Source organism: Oryctolagus cuniculus, chromosome 2, assembly GCF_964237555.1.
Source record: "Oryctolagus cuniculus chromosome 2, mOryCun1.1, whole genome shotgun sequence".
Taxonomy (NCBI): Eukaryota; Metazoa; Chordata; class Mammalia; order Lagomorpha; family Leporidae; genus Oryctolagus; species Oryctolagus cuniculus.
The window spans coordinates 59482909-59497625 of record NC_091433.1 but is presented as its reverse complement, the minus strand read 5'-3'; the positions used below and the strand labels follow the sequence as shown (position 1 = coordinate 59497625).

Below are 14717 nucleotides of genomic sequence, written 5' to 3'. Positions count from 1 at the left end.
AGTCTGGCAAACTTTTCAACTTCAACTTTTAATTAAAAGGTTAATTTGTAAAAACCAAATAGTACGAAACCACTCGCTACCTTAAGTTCCTAGGGTTATAACCAAGGGTTGCATAATTTCACACTGACTTTCCAATACTAAGCTCTGTCTACCTCTGACAAAATAAGAAACCAAACACTTGGCTGACCACTAAGGAAATATCTAGACAACTCCCCAGAGCTCTCTGACCGGCACTCGAGGACGCCCGTTCTCGCGAGAGCGCAGGCAGCCCTGGCCGCGCCCCGACGGGAAGGAGCGTGACCTCCAGGGGGCGGGGCCTCGGGATCAGGCGCCCGGGGAAGCGCGGGCCTGGGTCTGGGGCTTCTCTCCTGCTGGTCAGTTCCGAGCGCGGCCATGGCGCCGAAGTGGAACTTCCCCCTGCTTTTCGCGCCGCTCCTGCTCGGCCCAGCGCTCGTGCGCAGCTGCGGCCCTCTACCCTTGGTCCTCAATACTTGGCCTTTTAAGAATGCAACCGAAGCAGGTGCGGAGCGGCGGGTGGGCGAGGACAGGCCGCTGGAGTTAGGGGAGTCGGGAGGGCAGAAAAGAGCCGGGCTGGGCCGAGCCTTTGTAGTCGCTGTGTCCACTCCTCCCTGCCCTTCCTACGTCGCTGCGTCCTGTGTGTTGACGTTTGTTCCGGCCGACCAGCCACTGCTGCAGTTTAGGTCCTGCTCTCCCCCGCACCCTGCTGCCGACCTCAGGGCCTTTTGACTCCCTCTGCCAGGGCCACCGAGGCCGTGTTTCTGCCTAACAACCACTCTCTTAGCGGGGTGTCTCCTCCTTCCGCTCCACCTCTCCTGTCCAACCCCTCGCCTCTCTGCAGAACCCCGTGCTTCAGCTTGCTAACGACCGGTAATTTCGCAAACACAGTCTAACTTCCCGTTTGCGTTCGTTGTTGTGCCCTACTTGCCATCTGAAATGCGAGGTTCCTGCAGTGGCCGTACATGAAAAATATCTGCGGAGCTTCTCAATCTTCTTGCCCAGGCCCCACCTCCCGAGATTTTCATTCACCTGCTGGTACTAGGACAGCTGTTTAGCTTTGTTTTGCTTTTAAAGCTTCCCAGGTGATTGTGAGTTGCAGTGTTGGAGAACCCCAAAGCTAAGGTATCTATCGCCTCTTCAAGGAAGTATTCCCGGATTTACTGCCCTAAAGCCCCGTCTGATTCTGCGTCTCGATGTTATCCTGTACATACCGTTATTTTGACATACTCACATTGAATATGCTTGTTCCTTTCATTTACTGTAAGACATACCAAGAGTAATTTCAGACCTCCTCTCCCCAACCTGAGGCTGCTAATATGTTAACTTTCCGGGCAGGATTAACCCCACAATGTGATGGGTTACACTTCTGCGTTACAGGCGGGACTGTTCAGAGAAAATCAGTAAATAGGCTGCGAAAAGATATTCCCAGTGATAGATACAAAGTGCAGCCTGGCCAGGGAACAATGCTGTGTAAGCTGCTGTGTGGAAAAGGGGAATTGTGCGAGGTTTCAGACCCGTGGGTCCAGAGCCGGAGTCAAGTGTTTACCAACAGTAGTTCCTACCCTTCAAAGAATTTTTTTCTCTTTCAATAAAGACCCTTTTTTGCCCTTCCTCCACAATTTTTGGGGTCTGCACAGCATAGCATAGTGCTGAGAATGTGGCCGCTGGAGCCTTGGAATTCTGGCTCTCCTACATGCTAGCTGTGTGACCTGGAGCAAATTAACCTCTCTGGCTGTTTTCATTTTAAAATAACAATTGTAACTCTACAGTACTCACCTCAAAATCTGTTAATGAAGATTAAATGTTTTACTGCACGTGAAGTCACATTGTAATTACCTATTTCCTATTACAGCATTGTGCATATATTTTTTAAAGATTCATTTTATTTATTTGAAAGACAGAATTACAAAGAGAGAGCCAAGAAAGAAGTCTTCCATCCGCTGGTTCACTCCCCAAATGACCACAACGGCCAGAGCTGAGCTGATCCGAAGCCAGGAGCCTGGAGTTTCTTCTGGGTCTCCCACGCAGGTGCAGGGGCCCAAAGACTTGGGCGATCTTCTACCGCTTTCACCAGGTCTTAGCGGAGAGCTGGATCAGAAGTTTAGCAGCTGGTACTTGAACCAGCACCCTTGTGGAATTCTGACACTATAGACTGGGGCTTGTATAGCTTACGCTATAGCACCAGCCCCACACATTATGCATATTTTAAATGATGATGCATATGGGAGAAATTAAGGCTGTGATTTATTTTCAATTTAATCGCCTTTTACTAGTTTCCTTTTGAAGAAAAAGAGAGGATACTTACTTCTTTACTTACATATAGAAGAAATAGACCTTAATAAGTGAAAAAGCCTTCAATTTGCAGCAATATCTAAGTGCTTGGATCTGTTATAGTCACTAGTTACATAATTTTGACTCTTTGTGACTCCTTTATACTACTTGATAAACTGAATTATTAACATTAGTTTAAATGTAAAAAAAAAAAAAAGCTTTAAAATAGGAACTCCCAAATGTTTTTGGTTTGGCAATACATTTGGCATTGACAAAAAATACAGACAAGTATTGTTGGGATTTTATTCACAGCATGGAGGACATTAGCATCTGGCGGTTCAACTCTGGATGCAGTTGAGAATGGCTGTGCTGAGTGTGAGAAGGACCAGTGTGATGGCACTGTGGGCTTTGGAGGAAGTCCTGATGAACTTGGAGAAACCACACTGGATGCCATGATCATGGATGGGTAAGAGCATTCTTCAGGATTTGTCTGTCTCTGTACCTTTTGCTTCATGATGCATTATCTTCAGAGTTGTAGCCTTCAACTGAGAGAAAGTTTTTTTCATAAGTAAAAAAAACCCTAGCTTATTGTACTTGGGCTTTCCAAACACAAGAAAGTTCCCTCTAAACTAAAAAAAAAAAAAAAAAAAAAGTAATAAAAATATCACATAGGAGGGTAGACATTTGGCATAGTAGTTACAATGCTACTTAGGACACCCACACCCCATATCATAGTGCTTGGATTCAGGACCAGGCTTTGCTGCTGTTTCTGGCTTCTTGCTAATGTTCTTCCAAGGAAGCAACAGGTGATGTCCAAATAATTGGGTCCCTGCTACCGATGTAGGGGACTTGGCTTCTGGCTTCAGCTTGACCCAACCCCAGCTGTTGTGAACTTTTGAAGAGTAAACCAGCAGACAGGAGCACTCTTTCTCTGTCAGCCTTTCAAGTAAAATAAAAGCTATTAAAAAAATATTACATGGAAGTATGTAGTCTCCTTAGAACTGGAAGAATCCTAAGCTACACAAATATAAGCGTTCTTCAAAAAGTTCATAGAAAAATGAAATTGAGAGAGAAGTATATTTTTGTCTGAAAAATTTTTGAAATCTATAGATTTTTCTTTTCTTTTTGACAGGCAGAGTGGACAGTGAGAGAGACAGAGAGAGAAAGGTCTTCCTTTGCCGTTGGTTCACCCTCCAATGGCCGCCGCTGCAGCCGGCGCACCGCGCTGATCCGATGGCAGGAGCCAGGAGCCAGGTGCTTTTCCTGGTCTCCCATGCAGGTGCAGGGCCCAAGCACTTGGGCCATCCTCCACTGCACTCCCTGGCCATAGCAGAGAGCTGGCCTGGAAGAGGGGCAACCGGGACAGAATCCGGCGCCCCGACCGGGACTAGAACCCGGTGTGCCGGCGCCGCAAGGTGGAGGATTAGCCTATTGAGCCACGGCGCCGGCCCAAAATCTATAGATTTTTCGTAATATACATTTTCCATGAATTTTTTGTAGATCCTTAAAATATGTTCCTGATCTTATAAATCATATATCTGCCACATACGCTGTGGTTTGGTTAACTTGAAGCCTGAAAGCCTCCTTCCAAATTCATACTTAAAATGAGCTAAGAGAAACTGAGGATTTAGTGCTATTGGGCTAGGTATATGGTTAATTGATATTATGTGTTTTCCTTAATTTTTTTCTTATCTGAAGATTCTGTATGAATTTCATGGCTATACTTTCACTTCTGTGTTAAGATGTGAAATTTATGCTACAAAACACATTTCAGGAAGACAAGCAATTATTTTATCTGTGAATTTATGAAAATAATAAATCTAACTGCATCTTTTTCTCCCAGCACTACTATGAATGTAGGAGCAGTAGGAGATCTTAGACGAATTAAAAATGCTATTGGTGTGGCACGGAAAGTCCTGGAACACACAACACACACACTTTTAGTAGGAGAATCAGGTATTTTTTTTAACTGTACTGAAATTTTTTTCTGGTCTTTTGGTTATAGTCTTCACTGTGAAAAGATAGGACTCAGTATAAAATATGGGAACAGATAAAAGCAGACCTAAATCCAAATTCCAGCTGTTTTACTTAATAGCTATTTAACTAAATAAGGTACTTACCTTCTAAATCTCACTATCTTTAAGATAGGATTCAAAAACAGTTTATTATCTGTAAATGAGTAATTGCTGGACTGAAGCAGGATTCAGCAGCAGCTCTCTTGCTGTGTTATGGTTTTATAGGTTAAGACCCAAGAAGCATTATTAGAAAAAGAAGATTGTACTGGAAGTAGTTTGCTATGACTATTTCACTTATTTGAATGCCTCCCATTATTACATTATTACAGTAACCTATAAACAAACATTATTCTTAGTGACATATAACAAATTCAGTATATTTTCTTCAGTTTTGTTAAAATGCGGAATCGGAAGCTACCTGACAAGCAAAGCATCTGCTGCCCATTCAATGGAATCCATTTGTCTCCAAATGCCCCTGGCATTGCACCCCTGGTTAGAGTAGGAAGATTCTGTATTGGTGAGAGGTGTCTTTCTTCTGTAAAGTAGAAGGAGATTGTGGAGGCAAGTAGGAAAAGCAGCTGCCATAACACATGCTTCAAGATCCCAGGCAGATCAGTTTTAGGAAGAATATGTGGAAGCTGAAGATACAGAAATGGATTTCCTTAAAACTGTTCATCTCTAAATAGTCTCTGGACTCCCCTGGATGTATTTCACTTAAGAGACAGCTGACCTAGTACATTTAATTAAAGATGATACTTGATAAATTTACCCTTTTCTTGTCTTCCCAATATGCAGCCACCATGTTTGCTGAAAGTATGGGATTTGTCAATGAAGATTTGTCTACCAATGATTCTCGAGCCCTTCATAAAGATTGGCATGCCAGGAATTGCCAGCCAAATTATTGGAGGGTATGTGTACATACTTAAGGAAGTTATTTAAAAATATAAAGTGACATCCTTCTGCTCTTTATTGCCTGTTATCTAAGGTGCTGGTTAGCCTCATGGCTACATAAAAGAAGCAACAATTTTAGTTGATGCTCTGGGCATGGATGTTCCTGAAAGGGCCCTAGCAGCCTGTGATGCACATTCAGTGTGGAGAACTACTGATCTCTGGCAAGGGTTTCAAACTGAAGTTTGATGAGGGCTGCCCCAGTCAGAACTGCTCTGCTTTTATTTCCTTATAACAAAGTCTAAAAGAATCAGAACTTACAAAGCATATTCTAAAATACTTCCTAGATTTTATATATGTAAATTACATCCAACATCTTAATCTTATTTACCTTGAAAGTTATACTCTTAGGTGTCTAGAGTATTCCTAGGGGATAATTTGTGTTTTATCTTTTAGGATAAATCAGTTTGCCTTTGCTATTCAGAGTCTTTTTGGGAGGTTTCTTAACTTCATCTGTTTCTTCTGAAAGTCCTAATTACCTTTCCATAACCAAGGAGTTTGTAGTGTTAGTACCAGACAGAGACGAGTCATAAAACCAGGTTAGGGGAGGCACCTAGTACATTAATGTACAAATATGATGTGTAATGTACAAGTTGAGCATCTATAATCCAAAATTCCAAAATCCAAAATATTCTAAAACCTAAAAATTGTTAACCAACATAAGGTCATAAGTAGAAAATTCTACTCCTAACCATGTGTGATGGGTTGAAGTTAGAACACAAATACACTAAAAATATTCCATGAAATTACCTTCTGGTTATCTATATATCTATATATATATGTCACATATACGTATATATAAAGCATAACTGGATTTTGTGTTTAGACTTAGGTCCCATCCCCAAGATGGTTCATTATGTATATGCAGATATTCCAGAATTCAAAATCTGAAACACCTCTGGTCTCAGGCATTTCAGATAAAGGATACTGAACCTGTATATACAAAACCTAAATTTGGAAATTTAGATTATATTCTTATGTGTCGCTCCCCCTCTTCATGGAGGAACGACACTAAACCCTGCCTGGGCTTCATATCCGAGTCACGGCACCATTATGTCGCTCCCCCTCTTCGTGGAGGAACGACACAGGACCCTGCGCTGTTCTTTCGTCCGCTCGGCCCTCCCCGGGTTTGCTGCTGGTTCTTCCCGGGCTGGCTACTATCCCTTCCACCTCCGTGGAAGGGCAGTTCCCCCTGGCCACATTCCCCACTTCCGCAGGGGAGCGGCACACCGCCGGCCGGCTTTCTGGGGGGCTGCACAGGTGTTCCTTCAGATGTTCCCCTTAGATGTTCCTGGTGAATGCCGTCTCTCTCCTCCTTTATAGTCCTCCTCCACCAATCCTAACTCGGCTGCCCACACGCCGAGTACGCTGCTCTCCTCTAATCAGGAGTAGGTCCTACAGTTTATTGGTTGAACTGGAGGCAGCTGCGTAGAAGCTGTTTTCTCCTCTCCCAGCGCCATATTGTGGGAGAGCAGATGCATAGAATAAGTCTTAATTCCAGTAACTCAGTCCAGTCCGGGTTGCTCCCCACACTTATGCCTTTAAGGTTGAAAAGGAATTCTATAGTACAACATAGAAAATTCACATAAACTTAGTTTTGGGGAAAAAAAAATTTAAAGCAAATTTTACTTTAAATCTCAGAATTCTTCTTTGGCCAAGGAACAGATTCTAAAGGTTGTATACCTAATTCCTTTGAGGATTAATAACTCCTGAAAAATCATTTTTTTTTTTAATTTTGAATTTTAGATGTGTAAAGAAAAAAATCAGGGACCTATTCCATACCATATAGATATCTAACCCATATTATGGAATTCTGAGACTGGAAAGATATTTAGTAAAATTATATATCCATCTGTTTTCACATAAGATTTAACTAATCTTTAAGCCTTTAATTCTTATCTTTGAGTTACCAGATGTCTTTTTGGTTCCTTGGTAGTGTTTAGTGATTGTACATAACTACTTGCCAATTTTTAAAACATCCTTTCTAAAAAATAAAACTTAAATCTTGTTTATAGAATGTTATACCAGATTCTTCAAAATACTGTGGACCCTACAAGCCATCTGGGATCTTAAAGCAGGATGCTTTCACCTGTAAAGAAACAGGAGTTGATTGCGGTCATGATACTATAGGTAATTTGCCTTTTATACAGTTTCCATGGTTAAAGATTAGGTAATTGCCTTCCAGTGGCTCGCTTTTATCACTATTCTTGTACCAGAGTTTGTTTTGATTATGGTAACTACCAAGTAAGTACTCCCCTTTCTCCCTTTCCCTGCCACCCAAGTGTGTGTGTATATGGGGGCACTGAAGTTCATGGACAATCTTTAAGGTGAGTAAGCGCACTTTTTAAAAAAAAAAAAAAGAGCCCCCATCTTCTGGTTCACTTCCAACATGTCCCCTATGACCAAGATTGGGCTGAGCTGAAGCAAGTAGCTAAGACTGAATCCAGTACTCCCATGAGGGTGTTAAGAATTAAATTATCCTGGGGCCAGCACCATGGTGAAGTAGGTTAATCCTCCACATGTGGCACTGGCACCCCATAATGGGTGCCAGGTTCTAGTCCCAGCTGCTATTCTTCCAATCCAGCTCTCTGCTGTGGCCTGGGAAAGCAGTAGAAGATGGCCCAAGTACATGGGCCCCTGCACCCATGTGGGAGACCGGGAAAAAACACCTAGATCCTGGCTTCAGATCATCATAGTTCGGCCATTGCGGCCATTTGGGGAGTGAACCAACGGAAGGAAGAACTTCCTCTTTGTCTCTTCCTCTCACTGTCTGTAACTCTACCTCTCAAAAAAATTAAAAAAAAAAAAATTTATCTGAGTCATCACCACTGCCTCCCAGGTTCTTAATTAACACGAAACTGAAGTCCAAAACCAAAGTCAGGTATTGAACCGAGGTACTCCTACAAGGGATGCAAGCCTCTTAAAAATTTGATATCTTGGGGCCGGCACTGTAGCACAGTGGGTTAAATCTCTGGCCTGAAGCACCAGCATCCTATAGGGGCGCCGGTTCTAGACCTGGCTCCTCCTCTTCTGATCCAGCTCTCTGCTATGGCCTGGGAAAGCAGTGGAAGATAGCCCAACTCCTTGGAGCCCCTGCACCCACGTGGGAGACCTGGAAGAGGCTCCTGGCTTCAGATCAGCGCAGCTCTGGCTGTTGCGGCCATCTGGGGGTGAACTAGCAGATGGAAGACCTTTCTCTCTGTCTCTGCTTCTCTTTGTAACTCTTTCAAATAAATAAAATAAATCTTTAAAAAAAAGTTGGTATCTTAACTGCTAAGCTAAACATTGACCACTAAATTATCTTTTGATTCTTTCTTCCACAAACATCTTGGAGTACCCGTGTGTGTGTGTGTGTGTGTGTGTGTCTTAGCATTGGATGTGATTTGGTAGATTACTTTTTTAAGACCCCTAAAATCCAATGGCTATTCATTCACTTGTAGATTTTTAAATATTTAAGCTGTGATTTTAAAAATTTCTGTTTGTCTGTATCAGTGATTTTCTTTGAAATTACTTTGAAAACATGGTAAACATAGTTGACCAATTAGAAGAGTTGAGGATATGGGATGTCTAGCAAATTATGCTATGAAACCAGCTCATTGAAAATCACAAATTATACCCATGGTATATTTTTCAATATTTTCAAAGTTTTTGGTTTTTTTTCTACCTAAAATTATTGAAAGAACATATTTGTATTACTTTCTTAATTGGTCAGGCTGTCACAAAATATCATAGACTAGGTGGCTTATCAACAAGAAATGTATTTCTCACAGTGTGGAAGGTGGGAAGTCCAAGACCCAAGCCCCAGCAGATTCAATGAGTGGTGAGAGCCCACTTCATGCCTCACACGTGACACTCTCTCTCTGTCTTCACGTGCTGGGAGAAGCTAGTCAGCTCTCTGAGGACTCATTTTTAAGATTCTAATCTGATTCATGAAGGCTTTGCCTCATAACCTAATCATCTCTCTGAGTTTTCTACTTCTTAAAGTCATGACTTTGTAGAATAGAATTTAAACATGAATTTGGGGGAGACAGATATTTGGATATTAGCAAATACCAACTGCTAAATTATTTAGTTATATTTCAGCGTAACTATGTATGTCTATCTACCTATAAATAGATATAGATAGTTTTTTTTGTTTTACTTCTAGGCATGGTTGTAATCCATAAGATGGGACACACTGCTGCTGGTACATCTACTAATGGTATAAAATTCAAAATTCCTGGGTTAGTGTTTCCAAAGGAATAGATATTTTAAGTGTATACTGAACATAAAGCAGTCTGTGCTGCAGAGGATGTGCAACACAAAGCACAGCCCAAGGCTCAGAGCTAAGATAAATGTGAAGGAAAATGTGTTACTGACTGCCAGGTGCCAAAGGAAGAGGCATACCGAATGCCTTGAAGTTCAGGGGTTGCAGATGGGATGTGAAAGCCAATATAGAGCGATGGTGGGAACCCTGAGTCTATAGAAGAAAGAGGGACATTCAGACAAACACACAGGCAGATACAAAGTAGTACACACTTCAGGTTCAGGGCTCCCACTGGCTAGCAAAGAAATTGTATATGTGTGTGCACCCACACTTGTTGGGGAGAGAGTAGGAGGGAGGGACTGGAATGGAGGCCATGGAAGATAAAATTGCAAGGGAAGCTTGGAGCCAGATTTCAAGGAGTCTTAAGTCACCTTAAGGAGTTCTAGATTTTGAAGCATAAATATTTAGAAAAGTATTAACGTTTTTTTTACAAGGAAAAACTTTTGTAAAAATTAATATACAATATAGGAAGCAAGAACAGATTTTAAGTAAGGTAAAATTTTTATTTGAATATATATGAATAATATTCAAATATTTATTTGAATAAAAGATGGTAATAGTTACTATATATAGTAATTATATAGTATTAGTACTATATAGTTACTATATATAGTTACTATAAGAATAGTTACTATAAGTCTGTGCCACATATATATATAGTATATATATAGTATAGTAACTATATATAGTTACTATAAGAATAGTTACTATAAGTCTGTGCCATATTGGTATATAACTGAATGATAAAATCTTAACAAATATGTTTTAATTGAGAAGTAAAAATTATATATGTTGATAATGTACAACATGTTTTGATACATTCACATTGTGGAATGGTTAAATCAGCTATATATCATGTATTATCTCACATACTTTGGTGAAAACACAATCTACTGTCTTTAACACAAATAAATAACATTGTTATTCACCATGATGTTATTCACATAGCCACCATGATGTACAAATAGCTGTCTTGAACTTTTTCCTCTTGTAATAACTGAATTTTTTTCCTAACCAACATTTTCTTCATTACCTTTCTCATCAGCCTTTGGTAATAACCATTGTAATTTCTGTTTCTGTGAGTTCAAGTTCTTTAACTACACATCTGATAACAAATTCTAATGTAAGTGGTATTGGCTTCTGAAAATCCAAGTTGAGAAACTGGAAATCTTTTTTGTATTCTGACGAAGAATTTACTTAAAACAATAATCAGTTGCCAAGTAGAAATAGCCCCTATTGTTGAAATATGTCTTAGCAAAGTTAAGTTTACACTCATTTCCAGTCCTAAATTATTGTACTTTCCCTTCAAAAGTCGTGTAGGAGATTCCCCAATACCTGGAGCAGGGGCCTATGCTGATGATACTGCTGGAGCAGCTGCAGCCACTGGGGATGGTGATATATTGATGCGCTTCCTACCAAGGTATGCTTTTATGTTTGTGCATCTTAGAGATCTTCTACAGGTATTTTCTCCATCAAGATGGAAAATTTTTTCATGCTGTGTAATCTGAATTTGTGTGCACAAGAGCTTAGGAGAAATTGTATCTGCACTTTTTTGCCTGTTGTTTTGGTAGTTACAGTCATTCAAATTAGGTAATCAGCTGTGAAATAAAATAGTATTTTTTCACCCTACTTCCAAGGAAAGAATATCTATGTTCTGTTTAAACAGTTGATGGGGAAAAAAAAAGTTGATGGAAGGCCACTGAGGAAAGGAACTGTGATCACTGATAAAAGTAGGCAGAATAGTCGTTGTCTGTAATTAATTACTTTAACTACAAATTTTGCACTTGCCCAATATTTTCACCTTTGATTTTTAGCCCCTTTTCTCCTTTAAATATAGCTTCTATTCTTAATGACTTCTAATATTACTGAATTACAGTTACTAAGCCAAAGCCAAAAATAATAGTTCTTTTCTGAAAGTAATGGGTGGGTTGGTTGATTGACATCAAATCCAGGTTTCCTTGGTTTGATGTTGTTGCTTTAACAGGAGTTACCACCTCTTGTTTATTTGTACCTGTTCTATCAAATGTGACAATCATAGTTTTAAATTTCTAACTTCAGGTAATTGAATTTGGATTTAGTATTTATTCTGTAATACTAACATTTCACCTCTATTGAAATTAGCTACCAAGCTGTAGAATACATGAGAAGAGGAGAATACCCAACCACAGCTTGCCAAAAAGTGATTTCAAGAATTCAGAAACATTTTCCAAAATTCTTTGGGGCTGTTATATGTGCCAATTTGACTGGAAGTTATGGTAAGTTGTATTAGGATAGTGTGTTTGTAAAAACTAGCTAATGTTTAAAACATACACTTTTAAATATTGCAGTATATAATACATTACATTCAATAGAAAAAGGGACTGTGTACTGTAGGCACTGAGTATCAAGACCGACAAAGTGTTAAAAACTGTACATAGAACCCTGCTTCAACTGACTGCTGGCAGTTACGACCCTGTCTGTGGGTATTTGTATCTTTCACATCTGTCCTAAAGGAAATTTAGTTTTAGCTCTAGTTCATGTTGAGATGGGCTAATCTAGTCAAATGCTTTTACTAATTAGATGTAGATAGGGAAAAATTATCTCCCCTACTTCTATTCATTATTTAAATGTTTCAGCCATTTATTTCTTCTTGGGGCTCCAAAGAACAAGATGTATTACTAATTTTAAACCAAAGAAGTTAGCGGAATTATTTTTGCACTGTGTTTGAGGAATGTCTCTTGCTTCATTTACTTTCCATATGAGCCAGCACAGTTTCAAAGCATTTTAAGATCAACCACTGCTGATTCTCATTAGTGCATTTTCAGATGGGGAAGATACACAGCTTACTGATCAATATGACTTATTAGGTTAGACTGCTTATTATTGTTCTTTGATCTCTTACTTCCCACAGTTCTGTATTTGAAAAACTTGTTTGAGGAATTCCTTATTCTTTTTTAAGTACTAAGATCAAAAGTCAATAAAAGTTACCGGAGGTGGGAAAGGCTTTATATATAAAATGAGTTAGTTTCATTGATTCTCTCTAAAGAAATAACCTTAGAAGACATAAGGTTGTATTTAGCAGGATGGCAAAATGATGATTATATAATTGTAGATAAATTTAAAATTGACTAGTTTCTTTTATTTTAAAGTAATGTTAGTAGAAGAGGATACCCACAGGTTTTTGAGAAGATTAGCTTGATTAGACAGAGAGCATCATGACATTAACTCTTCTCACTTTCTAGAAGAGTAAGAGAAGATTAAGGAGGGATGGTGGGGATGAGAGGTGGTCAGTAGGCTATGGATAAATGATGGGAATGTTCTAATGGCTAGGGAACGAAAGTTTTTGGAAGTGACTCAGTAATTTTTTGTAAGCAAAGGATGTGAAAACAGACAGAATCAATAGTGGCAATGACAACATGTATATGGAGCAAAAAAAATCAGGTAGTTTTCTGCAAGTCAGGTATGGCTTACTCACTACCTTTTTCTTTTCTTTCATGCACTGTAAGCTACTCAGAACTAAGAAGGACAAGACCCATATAACATCTATGTGGCTTAGTTGTACATTATGAACACAATAGCCCATATTTAGCCAAATAAATAATATCTATGTTGTTTGTAAATATGCATCTTACATTTAACCAAACAACCTTCTCTCTTTGGCCACAGGTGCTGCTTGCAATAAACTTCCAACTTTTAAACAGTTTAGCTTCATGGTTTATAATCCTCTAAAAAATCATCCAGTCGAGGAAAAAGTAGACTGCATCTAATCCATCTTTTCTGTCGTCTATATTTAAAGAAGGAAGAAACAAAGGCTGAAAAGTGTATAGTGTATAGTGTTCCTCATATATTTTCTTTATGTAAAATAAACACAGATGGAAATTATTGCTGAAATAGCACTTTCACTTTCTAGATCTGAAATTATTTTCATATTCTGTTTTTATTTAAGCTTTGTATGTTTCCTGACAATACCTATTTGTATAAATTTTGTATTGTTTCAATCTTAAGTGATACTTGAATTTCTGACCAATATTACAAGAAATTGTTACTCTGAGAATTTTTCTCCACAGTGGTATATTAAAGCTAAAAAGAAATCATCTATATTTGGATACTGAAAATAAAGTATACAAGCTTTTTAGACCTAAAGAAAAGGGTAACAGTAACTCTGAGTATTGGTGCTGATGGAATTTCAGTGCGTTACAGTGATATGTTTTTACCACTGATTATTAGTTTTGCCCAATATTCCCTTGCTTAAAGAAGAATGTTATTAATACAGATGCTTTTTGTTTTGCATATATGAGAAAATATGATGGGGAAATACGTTGGGTTCTGTTGTTTTTTCCCCCTCTTATGGAACTCTCAATGTGTGAAGATTCTTATGCTACAATGCTTGCTCTCTGCTCTGTTAGCTACAGATATTCACTCCATTTGAAAATGGTGTGGGGAATTTGACTTTTACTGTAATTGTACTGATTTCTTGTTCAGAGTAATGAGAATTGCAGTTAGAAAAAAATCGGTAAATTTGATGTCCAGCTCAGCATTATTTCCCTATCTTTTGAGTTTGCTGTCTCTGACTGACCGCTGTAGGGAGGTTGGACAGGTGCTTTGTTGGGATCAACTTTTCCTTCATAATTATTATCTTTTAAAACAAGAGTCATCAGTAAAACTACATACAATGTTGTCCAACATTAGTAGTCTATTGTGTACTACAATCATTTTAATGTTTAATTTACAAGAATAAAAAAGAAGAATATAAATCACAGGACTGGTGGCAGGTTAAGATTAAAAAGCTCTAGTTTGCGGAATGGTATAGGTCACTTGTCAGAACTGGCTATGGATCTAAGTTGTCCAGGAGCCTCTTTAAAAATACCCTCTGCTCTGGAAAGCCAAAACACTGGCAAAAAAAAAAAAAAAAAAAACTAAATGAAAGATCTCCGCGAATGAGATCCCAGTGGAAAGAACAGGTCATCAAAGAAGGAGGTACCTTTCTCTGAAGGGAGGAGAGAACTTCCACTTTGACTACGACCTTGTCTAAATATGATCAGAGTCGGTGAACTCAGGGGGCTTCCATAGCCTTGGCAGCTTATGACAAGAGCCTAGGGAGATTACTGAGGCCATAAACAGGAGTGTCAATTTGTAAAGTCAACAACAGGAGTCACTGTGCACTTACTCCTCATGTAGGA

General features: G+C 39.2%; 1 protein-coding gene across 1 annotated transcript; it reads left to right on the top strand.

Moving 5' to 3' along the window:
• Nucleotides 1-262: 262 nt before the first annotated feature.
• Nucleotides 263-14463, top strand: AGA (aspartylglucosaminidase). The gene is made up of 9 exons (XM_002709483.5): nucleotides 263-520; nucleotides 2602-2755; nucleotides 4133-4245; nucleotides 5100-5212; nucleotides 7268-7382; nucleotides 9400-9475; nucleotides 10871-10978; nucleotides 11680-11813; nucleotides 13204-14463. The coding sequence occupies exons 1-9, from the start codon at nucleotides 394-396 to the stop codon at nucleotides 13302-13304; spliced, it is 1041 nt and encodes a 346-aa protein (XP_002709529.2). The 5' UTR covers nucleotides 263-393; the 3' UTR covers nucleotides 13305-14463.
• The last annotated feature ends 254 nt before the right edge of the window (nucleotides 14464-14717 follow it).